General features: G+C 41.3%; 1 protein-coding gene across 1 annotated transcript in view; it reads right to left on the minus strand.

Moving 5' to 3' along the window:
* Positions 1–811: 811 nt before the first annotated feature.
* BLOC1S5 (biogenesis of lysosomal organelles complex 1 subunit 5) overlaps positions 812–20902 on the minus strand; it is a 65229-nt gene continuing 45138 nt past the window's right edge. Inside the window, exons 3-5 of the mRNA XM_075555281.1 lie at positions 20771–20900; positions 15850–15908; positions 812–2332 (exon numbers count right to left, since the gene is read on the minus strand). Coding sequence (XP_075411396.1) covers positions 2153–2332; positions 15850–15908; positions 20771–20900 — 369 coding nt within the window. The 3' untranslated portion in view covers positions 812–2152. The remainder of the gene's footprint in view (positions 2333–15849; positions 15909–20770; positions 20901–20902) is intronic.

A 20902-nucleotide genomic window follows, 5' to 3' on the forward strand; every position in this document is an offset into this window, starting at 1 on the left:
CCCGTGGGAGGCTGCTGTGAGTTTGGAGTTAGCCCAATGGCAGTGTGAGTTATGTTACAAGTTATAGAATTACATATTTAATTTTTATCTCAGGGGACATCTAAAAGTTTGTGGCAACATCCTATTACTTTTGAATTCAATTTTATATGAACTTTTTGAAGTCCTCTCACACATAAATAAAATATGTATTAAAACTGGCTTGGAATCTAGGGAACAAAAGTAAACGCTCATCACACACACAAAAAAATAAAGCTCAAAAGGAAGAAAACTTGATCTACTCTTTTAGAAGTAATATTGAACAGTTAACCGTATTACAAAGAAAGAATTCAGTGTTTTAATCTCTAAAACATAAAAAGTCCATCCATTCATTTAAGTTTATGAAGTCCTTTATGTAAACTTGTGAGGTACTTGTTATTTATAGGAAACATACAAAAACTATCAGAAATCTTTGCTGGTCAGGCTGGGTAATCACAAGTTCAGAGTATATTCTTGTCCAACCGCAGACCTCGTTTCTTGGCTATGGCATGTGTTCAATGGTACACCAGCAATTAATGGTATTCCACAAACTGCCTCGGATACAAAGGGAATTTTCATTTCAGGCTCCCCTCCCCTTTCACGTATGGGATATTTTTGGAAGGTTGTTTTTATTTTTTTTCCTTCCCCCATCTGCTGAAAGAGAATTAAGAAAATTCCAACATGCCTTGGTGTCAGCAAGTGCTCTTTTTAAGTCCAGGTACCAGAGGATGATTGATGAACCTGTCAAGTGTACAGTAGCAGAAAGAGAAAGTTGGCAGAAGTTCAGTGTTATTGAAAGAAATCTCAAATACTTATTTCGTCTCCTCTATTAACTTTAATCACATTTCCAACATGCAGCCAAGAATGACGCTTTGACAGTAAGTCATACTATTACAGAGGCAAGCATTGTCAATTTTCTGCAGGGACAAGTCTGAGATAACACAAGAAAGTTGGATATTTACTTTCTTGCCTTTATTTCCTGTAGAACCATTAAAAAATGTCGAAACTAGTGATCCATACATTGAATTCACTTGCCACAAATGATTGAAGTTACTGCCTTTAATTTTAGTTATTTCAAAAAACCCCCAAAAAACAGACAGTTCTTTAATTAGATTGCTACTCATAGATTTTTAAATATCCCAGTGGTGACAGAATTGGTACATTTTGCCATAATACACCTGCTTATGAGAACAAACGTTAACACTACAAAGGATTTATATGTAACATGGGTCATTTGCCATGTGGGCAAACACTCTGGGTTATTCACAGCCAGCATCCTCATGTGGCTCCAGAGGGACCGTTGGCAGATCTTGCTGAGTTCTCATTAAACAGTTGAAACCAGACATGATTTACCATAAAGCTAACCCACAGCAAAACAGACATAAACACGAGGTAAATACTCTGGGTAAAATTATGTTGCTTCGTAGGGTAAAAGTCAAAATGTATTTTTGATAAGCTTTTCTTCTGAGAATATTTAAGTGGTGAAAATATTAAGTGCTCGAAGGCCACAAAACTTAGCAAAGGTGTGTTCTTGTCATTCAGTGAGACCAATGGCAGGAAGCTCCCTTGCAACATAAGGAACACTTTCCTGTAGTCACTTCGAAGACCAACAGGGCTACCTATTGCCATAGTTGAGACAATGCTGTCATTCCCATTCTCCTTAAATATTAACTGCTCCAGCGACAGTTGTTTTTGTTTATATTACCCATAGAATAACCCTTTATACTTTTTTCTTACACCCTGGGAGCTATGGCAGACCTCTTTTAAACCACAATAATAAAATTCTATCAATTCTGTTTTATTTTACTAAGACATCTATACTTTACAATTCTCTGACCTAATCAATGAAGTCCAATTCTGATTAACAGAGTTAATTTATCCTGATTTTCCTCCTCTTACTGCCTGTTTAGGTAATCACATGTAGGTGCTTAAAACTAAAAAGATATATCCTTCTTCTTCTATTAAATATTTCATCAGAACTCCTGGGGGTCTTTCTTTCTTTTGATGTAAGACTGCCATTGACTATATTGCTAAGCTTGAATCGAGGCTAAATGGTTTGGTGAGAATAAGTTTTGCAGTGAAGGGAAGGACAGAGTCAATATTTTCTCAGGGCTTTTTATCGCTGAGTTTCAAGTTGTTAAAAGGTGGAAAATTTGGCTAGGTCCTTCTCCATCTCAGCATATTGTTCTTTAAGCCTCTCGATGGCTGTTCTATGGTTTTCATCCACGCCCGCCTGCTTCTTATGTTGTTCTCTCATGAAATCCTCCCACTGGGTTACACGCTGCTTCTCACTGGCTGGTATATGCTCATTATGAATCTGAGGAAAGAAAATGTGACAGTCACATGACATTTTCCAGACAATTATTCTTATATGCAGAAGAGAAATAGTAACTTGGTATTTGGATACTATAATAATCAGCTTGTAAGTTACAATAAAATTGCATTATAGTTTCAATATCCAACAGAAATATAACATATTAGAATAATTTATGGCGGAGGAGGGGGGGAAAGGAAAACAAAAGGATGAATATAAGGAAGAAAAAGGTAGTGGGGGCATGGGGCACTAATCCACCCAAGGGGAGGGTATTGTTAATATCTCCACAGGGAAAGTGGGACCAGACTTCAACCCAGTGCCGCAAGGTGTGAATGCAATATCCCGGCGTGGAGTAGGGAACCAGTGGAGAGGTCTGGGAGGCTGGCCCCAGCACCATAAATGAAGTGGATTCCTGCCCCTCCCCCGAAAAGAATTTGTTCCAAAGGACTACATTGACTCTGCAGCTCTGGGAGATGGACATATCTGATCAGAGCACACGAGAGCAGATGAAGGGGCAGGAGGAGAGAGTGGAACACAGCCTGGCCCACCAGGCCGTGAGGAGGATGTTCCTGAGTAGAGCAGGCAGTCCACAGAGAACAACATGGCTGGCCCCACTGTGAGACATGATGCCCCTCAGTGACTAAGGGTGATACAGGGGACAGCACCAGAGACGCAGTGTGGGAATTGCACCTGACCTGATCCCACCACACCGAGGCGAAGCACTGGGGGAGTGCAGCGGAACAGCAAGGGAATGGAGTGGCAAGGTCCCCAGGGAATGCTGAAAGTGGACTTTGGGGCCAGGGCGTGGTGCCCCAACAGACTGGACTGGATAACGCTCCTAAGAGCCAGCAAACGATCCCTGAACTAACTACAAGCTTTTCTCTTGTGAAGTGTTCTGTTTTGTTCTTTGTCAGTGGTTTGTTTTTGTTGTTTTGTTGTCTGGTTGTATACTGTTGCTTTGTTTTCCTCTGTCTTGTTTTCCTGCATGTTAGTGTCTCCACAGGTCTGTCTGAATAGGACAGGCTGGATGAACTATCTGGAGGAAAAACAACGGGACTGACAGTTCCGGGGGGACTATGGGTGGGGGGTAAGGGGGGTAAAGGAAGTGGTGTTAACAAACCCAGGGACAAGTGAACAACATGGGACCCCAAATGGTAGAGAGGGGGGAATGGCAGGCCTGGTGGGGAATGATCAAGGATAAGGTTGTGTAGAGAAGAGGTATACTCTAGCCCAGGTGGCGACGAAGCATGGTAGTAGGGTAGGAGGAAAGTCAAGGGAAATGGAGGAAAGAGCTAGGAGGCAAAGGGCATTTATGAAGGTCTAGACAAAGTCATGTACACGCAAATATATATAGGAGGATGGGGAAATAGATCGATGTGTCTATATTTATAGGTTAAGCATTAAGGTGGCAGAAGGACCTTGGGCCTCTACTCAAACACTCCCTTGATGCATGAATACTTTCTTTTATTAAATTGGCACTCTAAGATGCTCACTCTCTCAACACAACGGCTGGAGCCAAAGTGGGTGAACAAGTAAATGTGGTGAAGAAAGCTGATGGTGCCCGGCTATCAAAAGAGATAGTGACTGGGGTCTTAAAGGCTTGAAGATAAACAAGCGGCCGTCTAGCTCAGAAGCAACAAAGTCCACATGGAAGAACACACCAGCCTGTGTGATCGAGTGGTCCCGAAGGGATCAGTTATCAGGCATCAAAGAACAAAAAAATCATATCATTGACTGCACACCTCCATGATAGGATCGCTGAAGACAAATGGGTGCATAAGCAAATGTGGGAAGAAAGCTGATGGTGCCCGGCTATCAAAAGAGATAGTGTCTGGGTCTTAAAGGCTTGAAGGTGAACAAGCGGCCATCTAGCTCAGAAGCAAAAAAGCCCACATGGAAGAAGCACACCAGCCAGTGGGATCATGAGGTGCCAAAGGGACCAGGTATAAGGCATCATGCAAAAAAAAAAAGATATATGTGTGTGTATGTATATATGTGTATATGTATGTATGTATATATATACCATATTGAATGAAAGGGGAAGTGCAGAGTGGAGACCCAAGGCCCATGTGTCGGCCAATGGAGATCCCCTTACAGAGGGGTTCAGGAGAGGAGATGGGTCAATGATGGTACGAGGTTGTACCGACGAAGAACACAGCTTTCCCCCAGAGCCTGGATGCCTCCTCCCCCCAACTACCATCATCCGAATTCTACCTTGCAGGGCTGGATAGGGCAGAGGTTGTACACTGGTGCATATAGGAGCTGGAGGCACAGGCAATCTAGGGTGGATGATACCTTCAGGACCAAGGGTGTGAGGGGCGATGCTGGGAGAGTGGAGGGTGAGTGGGTTGGAAAGGGGGAACTGATTATAAGGACCCACAAGTGACCTCCTTCCTGGGAGAGGGATGGCAGGGAAGGGGGGTAAGGGAGACTCCGGATAGGGCAAGATATGACAAAATAACGATGTATAAATTACCAAGGGCACATGAGGGAGGGGGGAACGGGGAGGGAGGGAAAAAAAAAAGAGGACCTGATGCAAAGGGCTTAAGTGGAGAGCAAAAGCTTTGAGAATGATTGGGGCAGGGAATGTATGGATGTGCTTTATACAATTGATGTATGTATATGTATGGATGGTGATAAGAGTTGTATGAGTCCCTAATAAAATGTAAAAAAAGAAAAGAGGAGAGAAAAAAAAAGAAAATGATTAGGGCAAGGAATGTACAGATGAGCTTTATACAAATGATGTATGTATATGTATGGATTGTGATAAGAGTTGTATGAGTCCCTAATAAAATGTAAAAAAAGAAAAGAGGAGAGAAAAAAAAAGAAAATGATTAGGGCAAGGAATGTACAGATGTGCTTTATACAATTGATGTATGTATATGTATGGACTGTGATAAGAGTTGTATGAGTCCCTAATAAATTGTTAAAAAAAAAAAGGAACAAGAATCTTCTAGAAATAACTTACACATTCAGAATTTCAAATAATAAAGAATATTTAAAACCTGTTGTAATAATTCAACCTTAAAAAAAGAATAATTTATGGCTTATCTTACTACAACTAAAAAGGAGTCTTAATATTTCTGAATTTTCAAAAATGTCTATCTGTAAATGACAAAATCAAACACAAACCAAATGAGCTTTCATATCTCTAGCTCCTAACATTTGATTTAAATGCACAATATGTTTGATGATGCTTAAGTATATATGCTAGAATAATTATGAAAAATTAAAATGCAGGTATTACATTTGTTAAACAAGGTCCTCTAGAGAAACAAAACCAGGACACTTATGATTACACACACACACACACACACACACACACACCACGAAGGAATATAACAACTAATTAGTTCACATAGCAGTATAGAGGGCTCAGTTTAACTCACTTCTGTGGAACAGTTAATATACTGGAAGTCCTTCAACTCACGAGTGCTGCTGGGTCCAAGGTCAAGGAAGCAGACAGCTGAGTCTTCCCTAGGATATTGCAGGCAGTCACAGGCACCAAACATCTTAGCGAAGCTGGCCCAGATGGGATATCAAACTCAAGCAAGCCAACAGGATTCAACAGTCCCCATCTCAAGTGATGTATACACCAGCAGCATGGTGAACCAGGTCTTGAAGGAACCTCAATTTCTAGCAACACGATCCACAGGTTAGCTATCCCACAGGTGGTGTAGCTCAGAAGTTGAGGCAGAGAACTAGCTAAAGCAACCGCATGCTGATCTAATCACCAAAAAGCAAGAGAGAGGGGTGGGGCTTTCCAAGCTATTTAGACTACATTTTAAAGCATTGTCCATTATTAATCACTGGCAAGGAACCCTGGTGGTTTAGTGGTTAAAGCAAGGTCAGCAGTCCCAAACCACCAGCTGCTCTACAGGGAGAGAGATGGGCTGTCCTACACCACGATGATTTTCAGGTTTAGAAAATCACATGGGCGGTTCCATACCCTGTCCTATAGGGCTGCTCAGGAATGAATCAATGGCGGTGAGTTTGGTACTCACAATGCTGTAGTCCTCATCTACTAATAAAACTTGAGTATTTGGAAATACCAATTATCTGAAGCATAGCTGAGAAATGCGGTAAGACCTCTAAGCCATCAAAATAAAAAAACAATGATACCACAGACCAGTTACCAACACGACAGTGTGCAAGAAAAACTCTTCTTATTCAGAACCTATTTGTCCCACCTATTTGTCTTGATTGAAGAACTGTATCCTGGGTAGTTCTTTATCCTAATTGTAATCTGAGACTTGCCTAATAAACTCATAATTTTGAATACTGTCTGTGAATTCTGTGTAGACACTGCAATGTATTATCAACTCAGTAGAGAAGCAAGACAGGGCTGTGGAAGGGCCAGCTGGTGTCAGAATTAGTAAAAAAAAGTTGGAGGAGGTATGTCTGACCTGACTCTTAAGGATCAGCCTTGTGTTGATGATCTTGAATTCTCAAGTGCAGTTAAAGGAGGTCAGACACCACCCCCACACCACTTTCACTTATGTATAAGCCATGAGCTCTCAAGAGGATAAAAAATCTGTAAAAGTCTAAGCAAATCCAATAAATATTTGTGGCCGAGAGATGAATCAGAACACGTATGCTTATTTGATTCTTTAGTATAGCTGAATAAGACTTCAACAGTTGATGCTGTGCAAGAATGTAAGTCTGTGTTATTGACAGATATCATTAATCACTTCATCTCCCTTGAGGGCAGCAGTGTTTTTAAAAGCTGGTGAGTTTCACAAGTCAATCATAGTGGCCATCTGAACACTGTTCTGATTGCTAGTACCCAAAAATGCTTCTTTGTATTTAGGGAGTTTTAAGACATGTGGCAAATGACTGGGGAATGTGCATTTATTGTTCTTCTGAATGTATTTTTAGATATCAATGGTGAGAAGCAGGATTTCGGTGAAGTTGATCATAATTTGCTTCCTACTATATTCCACAAATTGTCTTGATATGAAAGAAATACTGAATAATGACAATAGTCGATTTAGTTCCGCTCCTCCTCCCTCTCCCTTTGCTTTGAGGCATTCAAGCGTACAAAATGCAGCCAACAGTACAATCAACAGCAACCGCCTTGGTCTGATACTGGAGTAGAAGTCAAGCTTGCTTTATACATATTTGCTAGGAGAGATGTTAAATTTTACCTCTATGCCCTAAATATGTATATAGTCAAGACTCCCTTGAGATGTCAGAATGTTGAAACAAAACAGAAACGGCATTAAAAAAACACTTTCTAGACAGTCTGGCAATTAGGTAAGCACTGACAACAGAAATAAAGAATTAAGACTAAAAGTTCATTGTCCCAGTAAGCCCAGAAAGCACTTTTACTTTTCTCTGTGTCCTGAAAAATGTATTTTGCGGTATCTTTCAGACAGTTAATTTCATTGAATTACCTAGAGAAAAGAAAAATTGGGGGGGGGGGGATCAGGGTTATGGATATAGATTTCAGACTCCATGCAACTATCTGTGAAAGACAAAGCATTTCAGTGCAAAATTACACTTAACATAATCAGCCACAACACCTAAAAGAAGATGGGGCTCTCTCAAAAGCTTCGCCAACTCTAATAGACTAAACAGGGTTCTTATCCACTTATGCCTGAACCTTAAAAACATTAGTGAGCTGACAGAAAAGATTGCCATCTGCCACATGTACGGTGCCTTACAATTCGCAAACCATTTCCATAGAACTATATAAGACAACCTACCATCTAATTCATCAAATAGAAAAGATTTTTATCCTGAAGATGTGGTGCTTGGTGCTCAGGGACTTATCTAAGGACACGTGCTAATAAACAAACACACTAGAAGTCCACCTGCGCCCCCAAATCTGGTCAGTTTCTTACCACCTAGCTCTATCTGCACCAACTATGAATGTATTGATGAAGAGAGCTTTTGCAAGAATAATTTAATTTTACATTAATCCTGCTTTAAGTGACAGAAACTACAATTTGGTCAGCATTTTAACTGCTTTGACTATGTTTTGTGAGATGGATATCCTATCCTGGAACCTGCTGCAATCACACAATGATGTCTCAGAGAAGCAAGCTGCAATATGAATGCATCGTTGCGAGTTTTCTTATTCTGGAGACCAAGAGAACGCCATATGTTTTGATATCTGACCAATGTCCTACCAGATAGAGCCATTACTCACCTCAAAAGGAAACAAGCTCCTGTTCTCTATGCACAGAAATTGCTAAAACATCATTAAAGACTCCACCATCAGCTTCAGTAAGACCCAGCTAACACTCCACCTACCCGCTCCAGAAGTTCGCACAGCTTTTTATTTTGCTTACACTGCCTTCTTCAACCTATAGGCTTTCCCTTCCTATTTTTAATCAATCCCTAGTCACCGCTTACATCCACGGGTAGCGACAACACTTGACTATTAACTGAGAGATCAATGGTTTGAACCTACCAGAGGCACCTAGCAGACAGACCCGGCCATCTGTTTCCCAAAGGGCTTAAAACTCTTGTGGACAGTTCTACACTGTGTACATGTGGTCATCGTGAGCAGGCATGGACTCAGCGGCAACTAACAAGTCATCCACCCACCAAAGTCTGGCTTGAATTCACAATATCCCTAATAAATTGTTGCTTTTGCCAAGATCCTACAAAGTTCTCAGCAACTTTATCACGCCTCTGACTTTAGCTTATGTTGTATTAGTCTAGTGACTTGAAATTCCCCTTCTAGATTAATAACCCTCAGGTGTACAAATCACTTTGAATCCCTACTGGCACCTAGCAAGGTCGAGGACAAGAAAGTGTCTACTGTTCAGCCAGCATGACCACTGAGGGCCGAGTGGCCAGCCTTTATAACACTCCCTGGCCACCAGGCCAGCACCACACCCTGACACTCATTTCCTGCCTGGGCTGTGCCTTGTCTTATTATAGATGTGCTCAGTAATAGTCCTCCCTCCTGACCTGGCCTGCTGGGATGCTCTTACTCCTGGGCAGCCTTCCCACCTGTCTTAAATGAGAAGCCCCTTCACGTTCCTCAAAGTATTGAATTCCCACATTTAATAGCAACACCTAGAGTTCAATAGAGAGGGCAAAAACTTAAACTAGGGCATTATATTGTTATACGGTGCCAGATCGGAACTGCTATTGTGGACTAACCACAAAACATTCCAGAGACATGGAGATGATAACATTTGCTATTATTCACATGCAAAAAGGCATTTTCTAGGTGATGTAATATTTTCAACATTTCTTATTAAGTGTAAGGCATATATATCTTTAATAGATAAAGGAAAATATTTTATGAAAATAGCAAGTAAAAATAAAATTATCACAGTAACTTAAATTCTTGGAACTGTTTTTCCACATCTGAATTTAATAAAAATATAATTCAAGTAAAGCAAAGCACCGCCCAGCAAGTGATTCACATAATCCTATGACTACTCATTAAGTAACCCACAGACCATATGAAACGCTTCCTTTTCTAAAAGAAATGTGTGCAATATACGCAATGTTTCAAGCTCAAAGGAAAAATTTATATTTCTAATCCTGCAGGAATTATTTCCACCATTCATCTGTCAGCTGTCATGCTGGAGTGGCTTCCATGGTGCCGAGATGCTGGCATTACTTACATTTATATTTATTTACAGCTGGTCTGAGAAAAGCCTACTGAATAGCACTGGAACTCTGATAAAATGCCAGAAGATGAGCCCCTTAGAGGCTGGAAGGCATTGAAAACATGACTGAGGAAGAGCTGCAGCCTCAAAGTAGAGTCAACCTTAAGGATGTAAATGTTGTAAAGCCTCCAAACCCTTCATTTTCTGCTGGGCCACAACTCAAAATGAAAAGTACACAGCTGCAAGCATCCATTAACTGAAACATAAAATACACAAAGTATGAATCTAAGAAAGTTGGAAGTTGACCAAAGTAAAATGGAATGCATAAAAATAATAAAATCCAAAATCAGAGAAGGGAATTATATGAGAGCCTAAATTCTGAGTACTTAGTTTACACAAGGCTATGAATAACAGTAAAGGCAAAAATCCATTTGTGGAGTTCCCAAGCAAAGTAAGTGTCCATTGAATTCCTTTGCGTCACTGACCAGGGATGTGACCAGTCTTGCCCTCAGACAATGCATTAAAAAGTGGATCGTGCAGATATAGTTAGGCTAACATTTAACAGATTCTTAAACAGGTCATTTGTTTTCCCCTCTGACCCATTTTTAATTTGGTCTAGTTTCTATTCTACTTTCTCTTGGATTGGAGTTTTTCTGCTTTATTGTTGCCATTGGAGTTTTTTATATGACTATTTATATGAAATTCAGGATAGGTAAATATATAGATTGTAATTAGATTAATAATTCCTTAAGGTTCTGGCAAGGGAATTTGGGGGTTAATAGAAAGTTAAGCATAATACAAGAATGAAGAAAATGTTCTAAAATTGATTGTGGTGAAGATTGCAAAATTCTTTTGTTTTTAACATATTTAAGTCATTGAATTGTATGCTGCATGAATTTTATGTGAATAAAACTATTTAAAAAGTACCATGGGACTTCCAGGAAGAAGGTGACGGAGTAACACATACCAGAGGGGCTTCTCAGAAATCATCCCAGGAGAGTTACTAAGAGGGAAACTCCACGCTGCCTGGTCGCAGGAGGCGCATCATAAAGATAAGTAGGCACAGACCCACAGGTATTGAGGAGCTGGGGGCTTTAGGCTCACCACAGTGGAGGCCGCCTAGGGTTTGACCTTAGCCCCTCCTCTGTCTCAGTTGGAGCTGAGATCATTTAGAGCCGGCACAGGGGCTTTATCTCAACACACCCACAGCTTGCTGCCTCGGGCATGGATTAAACCCCTCCAGCCCCACAATCAGGGGTGGGACTCTGTTTCCCTCTATTCTCTCTGTCCCTTCAAAGCCCACAGTCTCAGCGGACCTGGTTTTTTTTTTTTCCCATTTTCTTTTTTCAATTCCCTTTTCTCTCACATGCCACTGCTGACCTCCAGACCACAACCCTTAGCCTAGGATATTTACACCTGCCCTTGAGCCAGCAGGGAGAGCTCCACCCTCCGCAGTGTAACCTGAGACTGGGGAAAGCCCAGCCACCTTCTTCCGGGAGAAATTTCACCAGAAGCAACAAAACCCACATAGAAGAAGCATGCCAGTCTGTGTGATCACAAAGTATCAAAGGGATCAGATATCAGGCTTCATCAGAACAAAAAGTCTTAACACAGTGAATGAGGTGGGTAGGGTGGGGTGGAGATGCAAAGCCCATTTGTAGGTCACTGGATATCTCCTTACAAAAGGGTCTTGGGGATGAGACAGCCAGTCAGGGTATAATGTAGCAACGATGAAAAATATAACTTTCCTCTAGTTCCTAAATGCTCTTTCTCCGCCCCCCTCCTATCATGGTCCCAATTCTACCTTGCAAGTCTGGCTAGACCAGAGGATGTATACTGGTACGGACAGGAACTGGAAACACAGGGAATCCAAGGCGGATAATACCTTCAGGACCAGTGGTGTGAGTGGCGATACTGGGAGGGTAGAGGGAGAGTGGTTTGGAAAGAGGGAACCAATTATAAGGATCTACATATGACCTCCTCCCTGGGGGATGGACAACAGAAAAGTGGGTGAGGGGAGACGTGGGACAGGGCAAGACATGACAAAATAATAATTTGGGGGTTCATGTGGGAGGGTGGAGGGGATAATATGAGGAGCCGATGCCAGGGGCTTAGGTGGAGAGCAAATGTTTTGAGAATGATGAGGGCAATGAATGTACAAATGTGCTTTGCACAATTGATGTACGCATGGATTGTGATAAGAGTTGTATGAGCCCCTAATAAAACGATTAAAAAAATTTCAATGAATCGGAGTAAGAAAACCAAAAGAGAAAAACATACTTAGCATTTCTCACACCAAAGAACTGAAAAGAAACGTCAACTCTCAAGTTACATTAGTGAAGAGTTCAATGGGAAAAATATTAAATGACCCAGGAAGCATTAAAAGAAGATAAAAGACACAAAATAACTGTCCCAAAAAGAATCGGTCGATGTTCCACCATTCAAATGATAGTACAGAGACACCTGCAAAAAACCACCAGGAATCGATGGAATACCAATTGAAGTGTTCCAGCAAATGGAGGAGACACTCACTTATCTATGCTGAGAAATTTGGAAAAGATCCTATTTGTGCCCATTCCAAACAAAGGTGACCAAACAGAATGCGGAAATTATTGTTTATCATTAATATCACATGCAAATAAAATTTTGCTGACGATAATCCAGAATCTATTTCAGCCAAGTGCTGACAGGGAGCTCCCAGGAATACAAACCTTATTGAGAAGAGGGTGTAGAATGTGGAATGTCGTTGATGTCAGATGCATCTTATCTGACAGGAGAGAATATCAAAACGAAAACTATGTTTTCTTAACTACAAAAAGCATTTGACTGTGTGAGTCATAACAAATTCAGAATAACACTGAGAAGAATGGGGATTCCAAAACATGCAACCATGCTTATGTGGAAGGAAAAGGCAGTCTTTCAAATAAGGGGGTACTGCATGATTTAAAATCAGGAAAGGTATGCATCTGGCTTGTAGCCTATCATCATTTTTATTCAATTTGTATGCTGAGAAAATAGTCTAAAAAGTTGGATTGTAAAGATATGAATTAAAACTCAACATAAAGTGAACATCTTCGCAAGTAGACCAATTAGCAACCTCATAATAAATGGAGAAAAGATTAAAATTGTCAAGAATTTCAATTTTCGTGGATCCGTAAGCAATGCCTTAGAAACAGCAGTCAAGAAATCAAATCAAATTTAGGCAAAATTGCTTCAAAATAATTTTAAAAGCAAAGATGTCATTTTGAAGACTAAGGTACTCCTGACCCAAGCCAGACTATTTTCAATATCCTCATAGGCATAGGAAAGCTAGGCAGTGAAAAAAATCAAAGAAGAACTCACAAAGAGTGGTGCTAGTGAAAAACATGGCACATCATGGCCTGCCCAAGATATGAACAAATCAGAAATAATGAGGATATCGATGGTAACAAGAGAGCAGCATGTGGTAAATCACAGTCACATGATCCTCCTGATAAATCAAAGTAGCCTTTTAAAAATATGCTTAAATTACTGAAAAAATGTAAATAAATTAGAGAATAAACTTTGGAACATAAATACTATGGAATATATTTTTAAAAAACATTTTATTAGGGGCTCATACAACTCTTTTCACAATCCATTCATATACATACATCAATTGTATAAAGCACATCCGTACATTCTTTGCCCTAATCACTCTCAAAGCATTTGCTCTCCACTTAAGCCCTTTGCATCAGGTCCTCTTTTTTCCCCCCTCCCTCCCAGCTCCCCCCTCCCTCATGAGCCCTTGATAATTTATAGATTGTTATTTTGTCATACCTTGCCCTATCCAGAGTCTCCCTTCCTCCCCTTCTCTGCCGTCCATCTCCCAGGGGGAGGTCACATGTGGATCCTTGTAATCAGTTCCCCCTTTCCAACCCACTCACCCTCCACTCTCCCAGCATCGCCCCTCACACCCCTGGTCCTGAAGGTATCGTCCACCCTGGATATTATACAACCTTAAAGAATAACAACGAATCTGTGAAATAACTCAACATGGATGAGCCTGGAGGACATTATGCCAAGTAAACTAAGTGAATCCCAAAGGATAAATATTGTCTTAGACCACTATTAGAAAAAGCTTTCACGTGAAAAAAAAACAACCAAAAAACCCATTCTTGGATGGTTACTGGGAGTGAGAGGGAAAGGCAGGAGGGAAGTCACATGGCAAAAGGGTGAAGGGGAAGACAATACACAACCAGGGAGGTTAGGGAACAAATGGAGACAGAGGAAGACGCTGGGAGGCTCGGAAAAAGTAAAGGCAACGAGGCAAAAACTGTTAGATAAACAATCCTGCAGTAGCAGTAATCTACAATTAGATGCCTGGACACACAAAAGTGAAACAGATGTACTATATTCATGAATACATAGGACTTGATAGAGGATATTTGATTACATATATTTATGTACTTTTGATATAAACAAATCTGTGATAGTTAGGTTTAGTGTGCCAATCTAGCCAATAGGAACAGGTGGGATTAATCAAGTTGCAATTTGATTGGAGGGCAAAGAGATAAATGGTTCTGCAAGGTCCGCTCCCCACTCTCTTGCTCTCTGGTGATGGACCAGCATGTTCCCTGCCTCAACCTGGGAATTAATTACCTGTGGGCCAAGTCAACCCGTGGATCATGTAGGTAGAGCTTGAGGGTCCTTTGAGACTTGCTTCGCTGTGCGGTTGCTGCGTATGTTGCTTGAGCCTGGGACTGGCAGATCCTGTCGCCTTGCATTGCTTGAGTTTGATATCCCATCCCTGGCCTGCTTCCTTAGCTCCCGAGCTACTGACTATTGCCAATCCACCCTGCTGTTTGCTGCCTGCCTTGCCCGAGGCAGGACCTGAGTCCTGCTTCCTTGACCTTAGAGCCAGCAGCCCACGTGAGTCCAAGGACTTCCAGCATTATTACCTGTTCATGAAAGCGAGTTGAACTGAGTCATCCGTACTGTTTGCGGACTAATTAGCTGCTATATTCCTTCTCACTGTATGTGTGTGCGTGTGTGTATATTATCATAAGTGTCCTGGTTTTGTTTCTCTAGAGAACATTGCCTAACACAATATCCAAGTGTATGATGGAGCATTCTTCGGGGACAATGTTATTAAATCTTCTTACATATCATCAAACACCCTCAAGAAATGAGGCAATGGGACTGGGGGATGAGAACCATAGTTGCAGGGACACTAGTATCAACTGGCATACCATAGTTCATAAAAGGTTCTCTATCCCACTTTAGTGAGTCGCAAGTGGAGGGCAGCCATTGAAAAGGTGCCAATATTGGTCTCTCCTCATCCTAAAGAAAGATGAATGATGAAAATCCCAAGAGTCATGGAAACAAAATGTCCAGTAGGCCAATGGAATCCACAATCATCAGTCTCCACCACCATGAGACCAGAAAAACTAAATGGTACCAGGTTACCCAATTCTCTGAAAAAGATCAAAGGAGAAGGTTCTAGAAAGTGTGCGAGAAACATGTGAAACAAAAATTAACATCCTAAAAGGGACCAACCTGGCTTAGTGATTGGATAGAGAGCAGTAGGATCCCCACAAGACTCTGGGGGACACCTTTCAGGTCTGAAACTGAATACACACCCACGATAGAATAATTAACCTTGTAAGATCAGAAGGGCAGCGTTTACCCACAGACAGAGAGTTAGGAAGGAAGGAGGAATGGAAATAGGAAACACGAGGAAGAAGTGGGGAAAGTGATGAAACACTGAGGATGCCCGAGAAGCACTGAAATGATCAGTTGTGTATATACACAAAATGCGCATAAATTGTCGAATGTAAAAATTGATGATCTGCTCTGTGAACCTTGAACCTAAATCGCAAGAAAAAGTTTTTAAAAGGACATCCATTCAGAGACAGCATCTGTTAATAATATGCTGATAACGAAAGACCAAGAGTTACATGCTCTATGATCCAAGAATTTTACCTTTCTTTGTTCCTGCTCCATCTGTTGAAGTCTACAGACTGAGTGATTAACTGCTTGCACTGCAATAAAACAGACATCGGGGTTTCAATCGGCATTCCTTTACTTGGGGGCTTGGGGTACAAGGAGGGGAAGAAATGGTTTAGAGCTCTAAAAATATATATGTTCTCCCCCCAAACAAAAAGACACTATTTTGGCAGAGAGGGTGATTGTAATGGAAACTAAAAAGGTTCCAGTGTTTTCAGGAAGTCAGAGTTAGAGTCATCACTCCTGAGTTGCAAGCACCTGTGTGCATGCACCAACGACAAGGTAACAATAACATTCCCTAAAAGGATGTTCAATGCTCGATAAAATTATCATTATGCTCTGATTATATGTTTGCATTGTCTGATAATCACCACCACCACCATTTGCTCATTTACAATTCAAAACTTTCAGCTAGTATCTGGTGACTAGATTGCTTCAACAACTTACTATTATTCTTGCCTCTGTTCTTGTCTTCCAACTCTTCCTGGCTGCTACTGCCAGATTCAACTTTCTCTACATGAATGAGTCCTGTGCCCCTCTTAAATATCCAAATGCTAGTAATAATTTTCACAAAACCTGCTACCATCAATTCAATACCAACTCATAGCAACCCTCGTTATACAAGGTTTCTAGGCTGTTGATTTATATATAAATAGACAGTCTCATTTCTCCTTGGAGTGGCTGCCAGGTTTGAACCAGCAACCTTGTGGTTAGCAGTCCAAAACTTTGTCACTCACTGTCATCAAGTCAATTCCGACGCATGGAGCTATGGATAGGGCAGGCTAGTAATGTCCCTGTGGGCTTTCAAGATTGTAACTCTTTACATGAGTTGGAAGCCTCGTCTTGTTCCTGAAAAATAGCTAGTGGTTTCAAACCGTGAACCTTGTGGTTTACAGCCCAACGTAACCACTATGCCAACACTTGGTGTTACCATTTATTAGGACTTGGTAAAATGGAAGGACAGCAAAAAGGAGGAAGGCCCTCAATGAGATGAATTGACACAGTGGCTGCAACAATGGGCTCAAACTTAATAACAATTGTATGTTAGTAAGATAGATTTATGTCAACTTGATATATGAAAGTGTAGGGGTGATATCCAAACTGTCAATCAGTCCACAGCCTGATAGTACCTCCTTGGGGGCATGGCCTTCTCCTAAGAAGGGCTCTGAGAACCTCTCTCTGCCTTTACTGTCCTGCTTTCTGGTCACCCTGAGAGCTGCTGGGGTCTTGTCATGTTTCCACCAACCTTGGTTCCACAAGCTTCTGCACCCATCAGTCTGTGAGCTTCCTGAACTCTGTCTGCATCATTGCATGTGGCTGCATGAGTCTGAAAAGGGACCTATAGTCCCGAGTTGCACTGGGCTGGGATTTTTGTTTTTAATATCAATAATTATGTACTTCTTGAAATAAAGCTCTTTTTCGCATTTGAGTGTCTCTGGATTTGTTTCCCTAGTCAATCTGGCCTGACACAGATTGTGAGGATGGACCGGGACATTTTTTGTTCTGTTATGATTTGGTTGCCCAATGGTACCTAACAACAACAACAACAACAACAATAACGTGATCAGAATTGTGTTAAGTACTTTGGCATGTTACCCCCTTTGATCCAACCTTCCCATTAGGGGAGAATCACTATTTCATTACGATAGACATGAAAACAGAGACACCGAGGTTAAATGGCAAGAAAACGGGGGTCATATAATTAAGTAAAGGAAACACGATTTTAAGTTAGACTATCCTAATTCTAAATGTTTTTCTTAACCTCAATACTCCTCTGTCTCCTTTAAGATTTCATCAACTCCACTGGCTTAAATTCTTCAGGTAGTCAGACCTTTTCCACCTACTAAATCCACTGTGATGAGAGTCCATTCTAGCCAATGGTGACCCTGTAGCACAGAGCAGAAGAGCTGCTTTGAATTTCTACGGTTGGAAATCTTTACGGGAACAGAAAGCCTCTTTTTCTCCTACAGAATGACTGGTGGGTTTATCCCACTGGCCCCGAGGTTGCCAGCTCAAAAGTGAACCCACAGCACCACCACCAGGGCTCCTTTTTCATCTGCTAGACCCATTTTATGCCTGACCACAGATGTTTCCAGTTTATTCACACAGAGATGCTTCCTGTATATCCGGAGAGACCAGCTAGGATTCAAATCTTGGCTTGAGACTTACAGGCTGCATAACTAATGAAAGGCAGGTGCCACTTGCTCACTCGTCCACTGTTTGTCACGTATTTTTATCTGAAACGCGGTGGGCGTCATTTTTGTTGGCCTCGATTCTCTCAGTGCACCAGCTCACTTATAAAACGATCACAACAAGAGCAAGATTTCAGAGCTGGCGGGACAATGAAAGAAGAGTAGATACTGGGAAGACTTGGGTGCCACAAAAGAGTTAGGTGTTTGGCTACTACCTGCAAGATTGGCTGCGGAAATCCAGCCAGAGGCACTTCTGAAAGAGCACAGCCACAGAAAAATTCTACGGAGTAGTACCACTCTGAAACATGTGGGGTATAGGGTCATCGTGAGTTGAAATCGATTCAACGGCAGCTTTTTTTTTAATAGTAGGTATTAGGCTTAAAAATAAATTACTTACCTATAATAAAAACCACCTAACACTAGCTTCACACATGGTAAGCAGTGAAGATATATGAATTATTATATTGACTGTACTACCTATAATTAAAATACTTTCCTAATTTTTCCTGAGAGGATCCCCCACATCTTCATCCCCTGGCATTCTCCAAATCAGGAGGGCTATCGAGTTTTACAAGAAAGCCTGACTCGCTGCCTCACTCCCATCTGCCTCAACTAGGTCATAAGTTCCGTAAAAAGGCAAGGACTGTGTTTCTCTTTCAGAAAAATATTAGCCGCCTCCTTGTGCAAATATTGTGAAGGAGGAGTTTGCTTTACAAAAGTCACATTTTAACTAATAGTTACTAATTTAGTTCCGTCAACAATAACAAACTAGGTTCTCACTCACTATTTGTTCTATGAGAAACGAAAAAAAAAAAAATGAAACAAAACAGGAGTTGACTTGATGTGCCTTCTCTCCATGGCAGAGTAATGTGACATCATCTTTCTCAAACAGTGGCTCTATAATTTCCTGGGTGTTTTTTTCCCACCTACTTTTGAGCATAACTTAAAACTCCACTTGGTGGTTTTGGTTGTTCACAATTTCCACACACTTTCAGGCTTAATCTGAAAGACGAGGCACAGGTCTATGACATTTGGTCCTTTGTTACATCCTTTAACCCATCTTATAGTGGCACATCCTTCTTCCTCATCAGGACTGTCTTGGGGTTTAGACAGAAGAGGCTATTTTGGTCCTTTTCAAGGAATGCACTTTTGAACTCTTTAATCACACAATAAAATTTAAAATTTTAAGACCTCCACCTTTCTAAAATCTCAGGAAGTCATTTGTCTCCACTCAGTCGCTCCAAGAAGAAAAGGCCCTTTTCTCCACAGGCCCTGTCCCTTCCATTCCATTTACTGTTCGCATTGAACTCAAACTAGAGCCATTTTCCCGGTCTCTTGGGGTTTCAGGAAACTATACAACTTCCCCCAAAAGTCAATAATTTATCAAATGCTTTTCTCCTTAAGGAAAAGATTATCCACTGAAATTAGCACCACATACAAAATTATTGCAACACATACAGTTTCCAATGCCCTGGTTTCCCTCATGTGGAAAAAAGTGCAAAATCCAAACTCAGGGCCATCAAATCACTCCTGACTCAGAGCGGCCCCAGAAGACAGAGTAGGACTGCCTCTTTGAGTTTCCAAGACTGTAACTCTTCAAGGGGGTGGGGAACCTTCTCCTTCTCCCTTGCATGAGCAGCCCAGCATGTCATCTCCACATCACTCGGGCTCCTCCAAATCCATTCTCTTTAAGGGTGGTAGCAGCTAGTTTATTTTTACTACCAAGTGATGGGAGAGTGTACAAGAACCATGCACGTTTATAGCTGTACAACCATGAGAGTATAAAGTCCTGTACCTGTTAGTACCCCTGCTGTCCTCTCTCTTCATGTACATGTTTGTGTCAACAGACAACTCTGAGGCTGGTTACAAGCAGGAGTCTACTTGATGGCAGTGAGTGTGGGTGCTTCAAGTACGCCCACGGGAGCGCCTCAGAACTCAAAAGATGGTGCATCTGCAGCCAGCCATCTGACGCTGGGCACACGGCTAAGAAGCGATGGGGAAAAGAAGTGGGGATGCTGAGCATTACTACAATGGAGGCCTATTACGGAAGCTTCCGCTCTGAACTGTTCACGCATTTGTCTGGGTAGCCAATCACTACAAAGTGTCCTCAGGTTGGATGAGCAGAGCCCCCTTTGTTTTTCTCACCCTGGCTATTGGAGTAGTTACATTCTACTCAATAATTATTTAATGTACTTGTGAATGGCAATGACCTTGCCCTCATGGGATTATGCCTTAGTAATGGCCTAGTCTGTGAATTCAAAACATTACTGATTAGGCCTCAGTCAATTTACTAACAGAGTTGCAGTTAGAGAATATTCTTCCCTTTCTTTCCTCAACCTTGTTTTTTTTTTTTTTAGCACTTTTAAGTAAAAGGGGAAAAAAATCAGCTGATATGCAAAAATGTCATCTTAATGGATATATTTTTTGAATGAATATAAAATGGTTTTCTATTGTCCCACATCCCAAAGGGCTGTCTCGTGCAGGTCAGGGTGTGCACATCTCACTTTGAAGATTAATGCTCTTGATCCCAACAGCAACATGCACTTCACTAGCTCACACCATCTTCCTGACCGTGCTTTGCTCTCACTTTGGTCCCAGTGAAGAATTTTCTCTCTTCCCTCAAAAATACCTAAGTAAAGGTATTTGACATAGCATTCATTTAATTTGAAGTTGAGGCAATATAAATGTAGAAATGACCATCTTACATCTCTGGAGGACCTGGTTTAAGTTGTCCTGCATAGTCTCTAGACATTTGGGAAGAGTATCTTCATTTGTTTCACGGATCACGTTCTTCAAATTTTCAAGAACTCTCATTTCCCGGAGGCCACGCTTTTCCT

Source organism: Tenrec ecaudatus, chromosome 7 (genome assembly GCF_050624435.1).
Source record: "Tenrec ecaudatus isolate mTenEca1 chromosome 7, mTenEca1.hap1, whole genome shotgun sequence".
Taxonomy (NCBI): domain Eukaryota; kingdom Metazoa; phylum Chordata; class Mammalia; order Afrosoricida; family Tenrecidae; genus Tenrec; species Tenrec ecaudatus.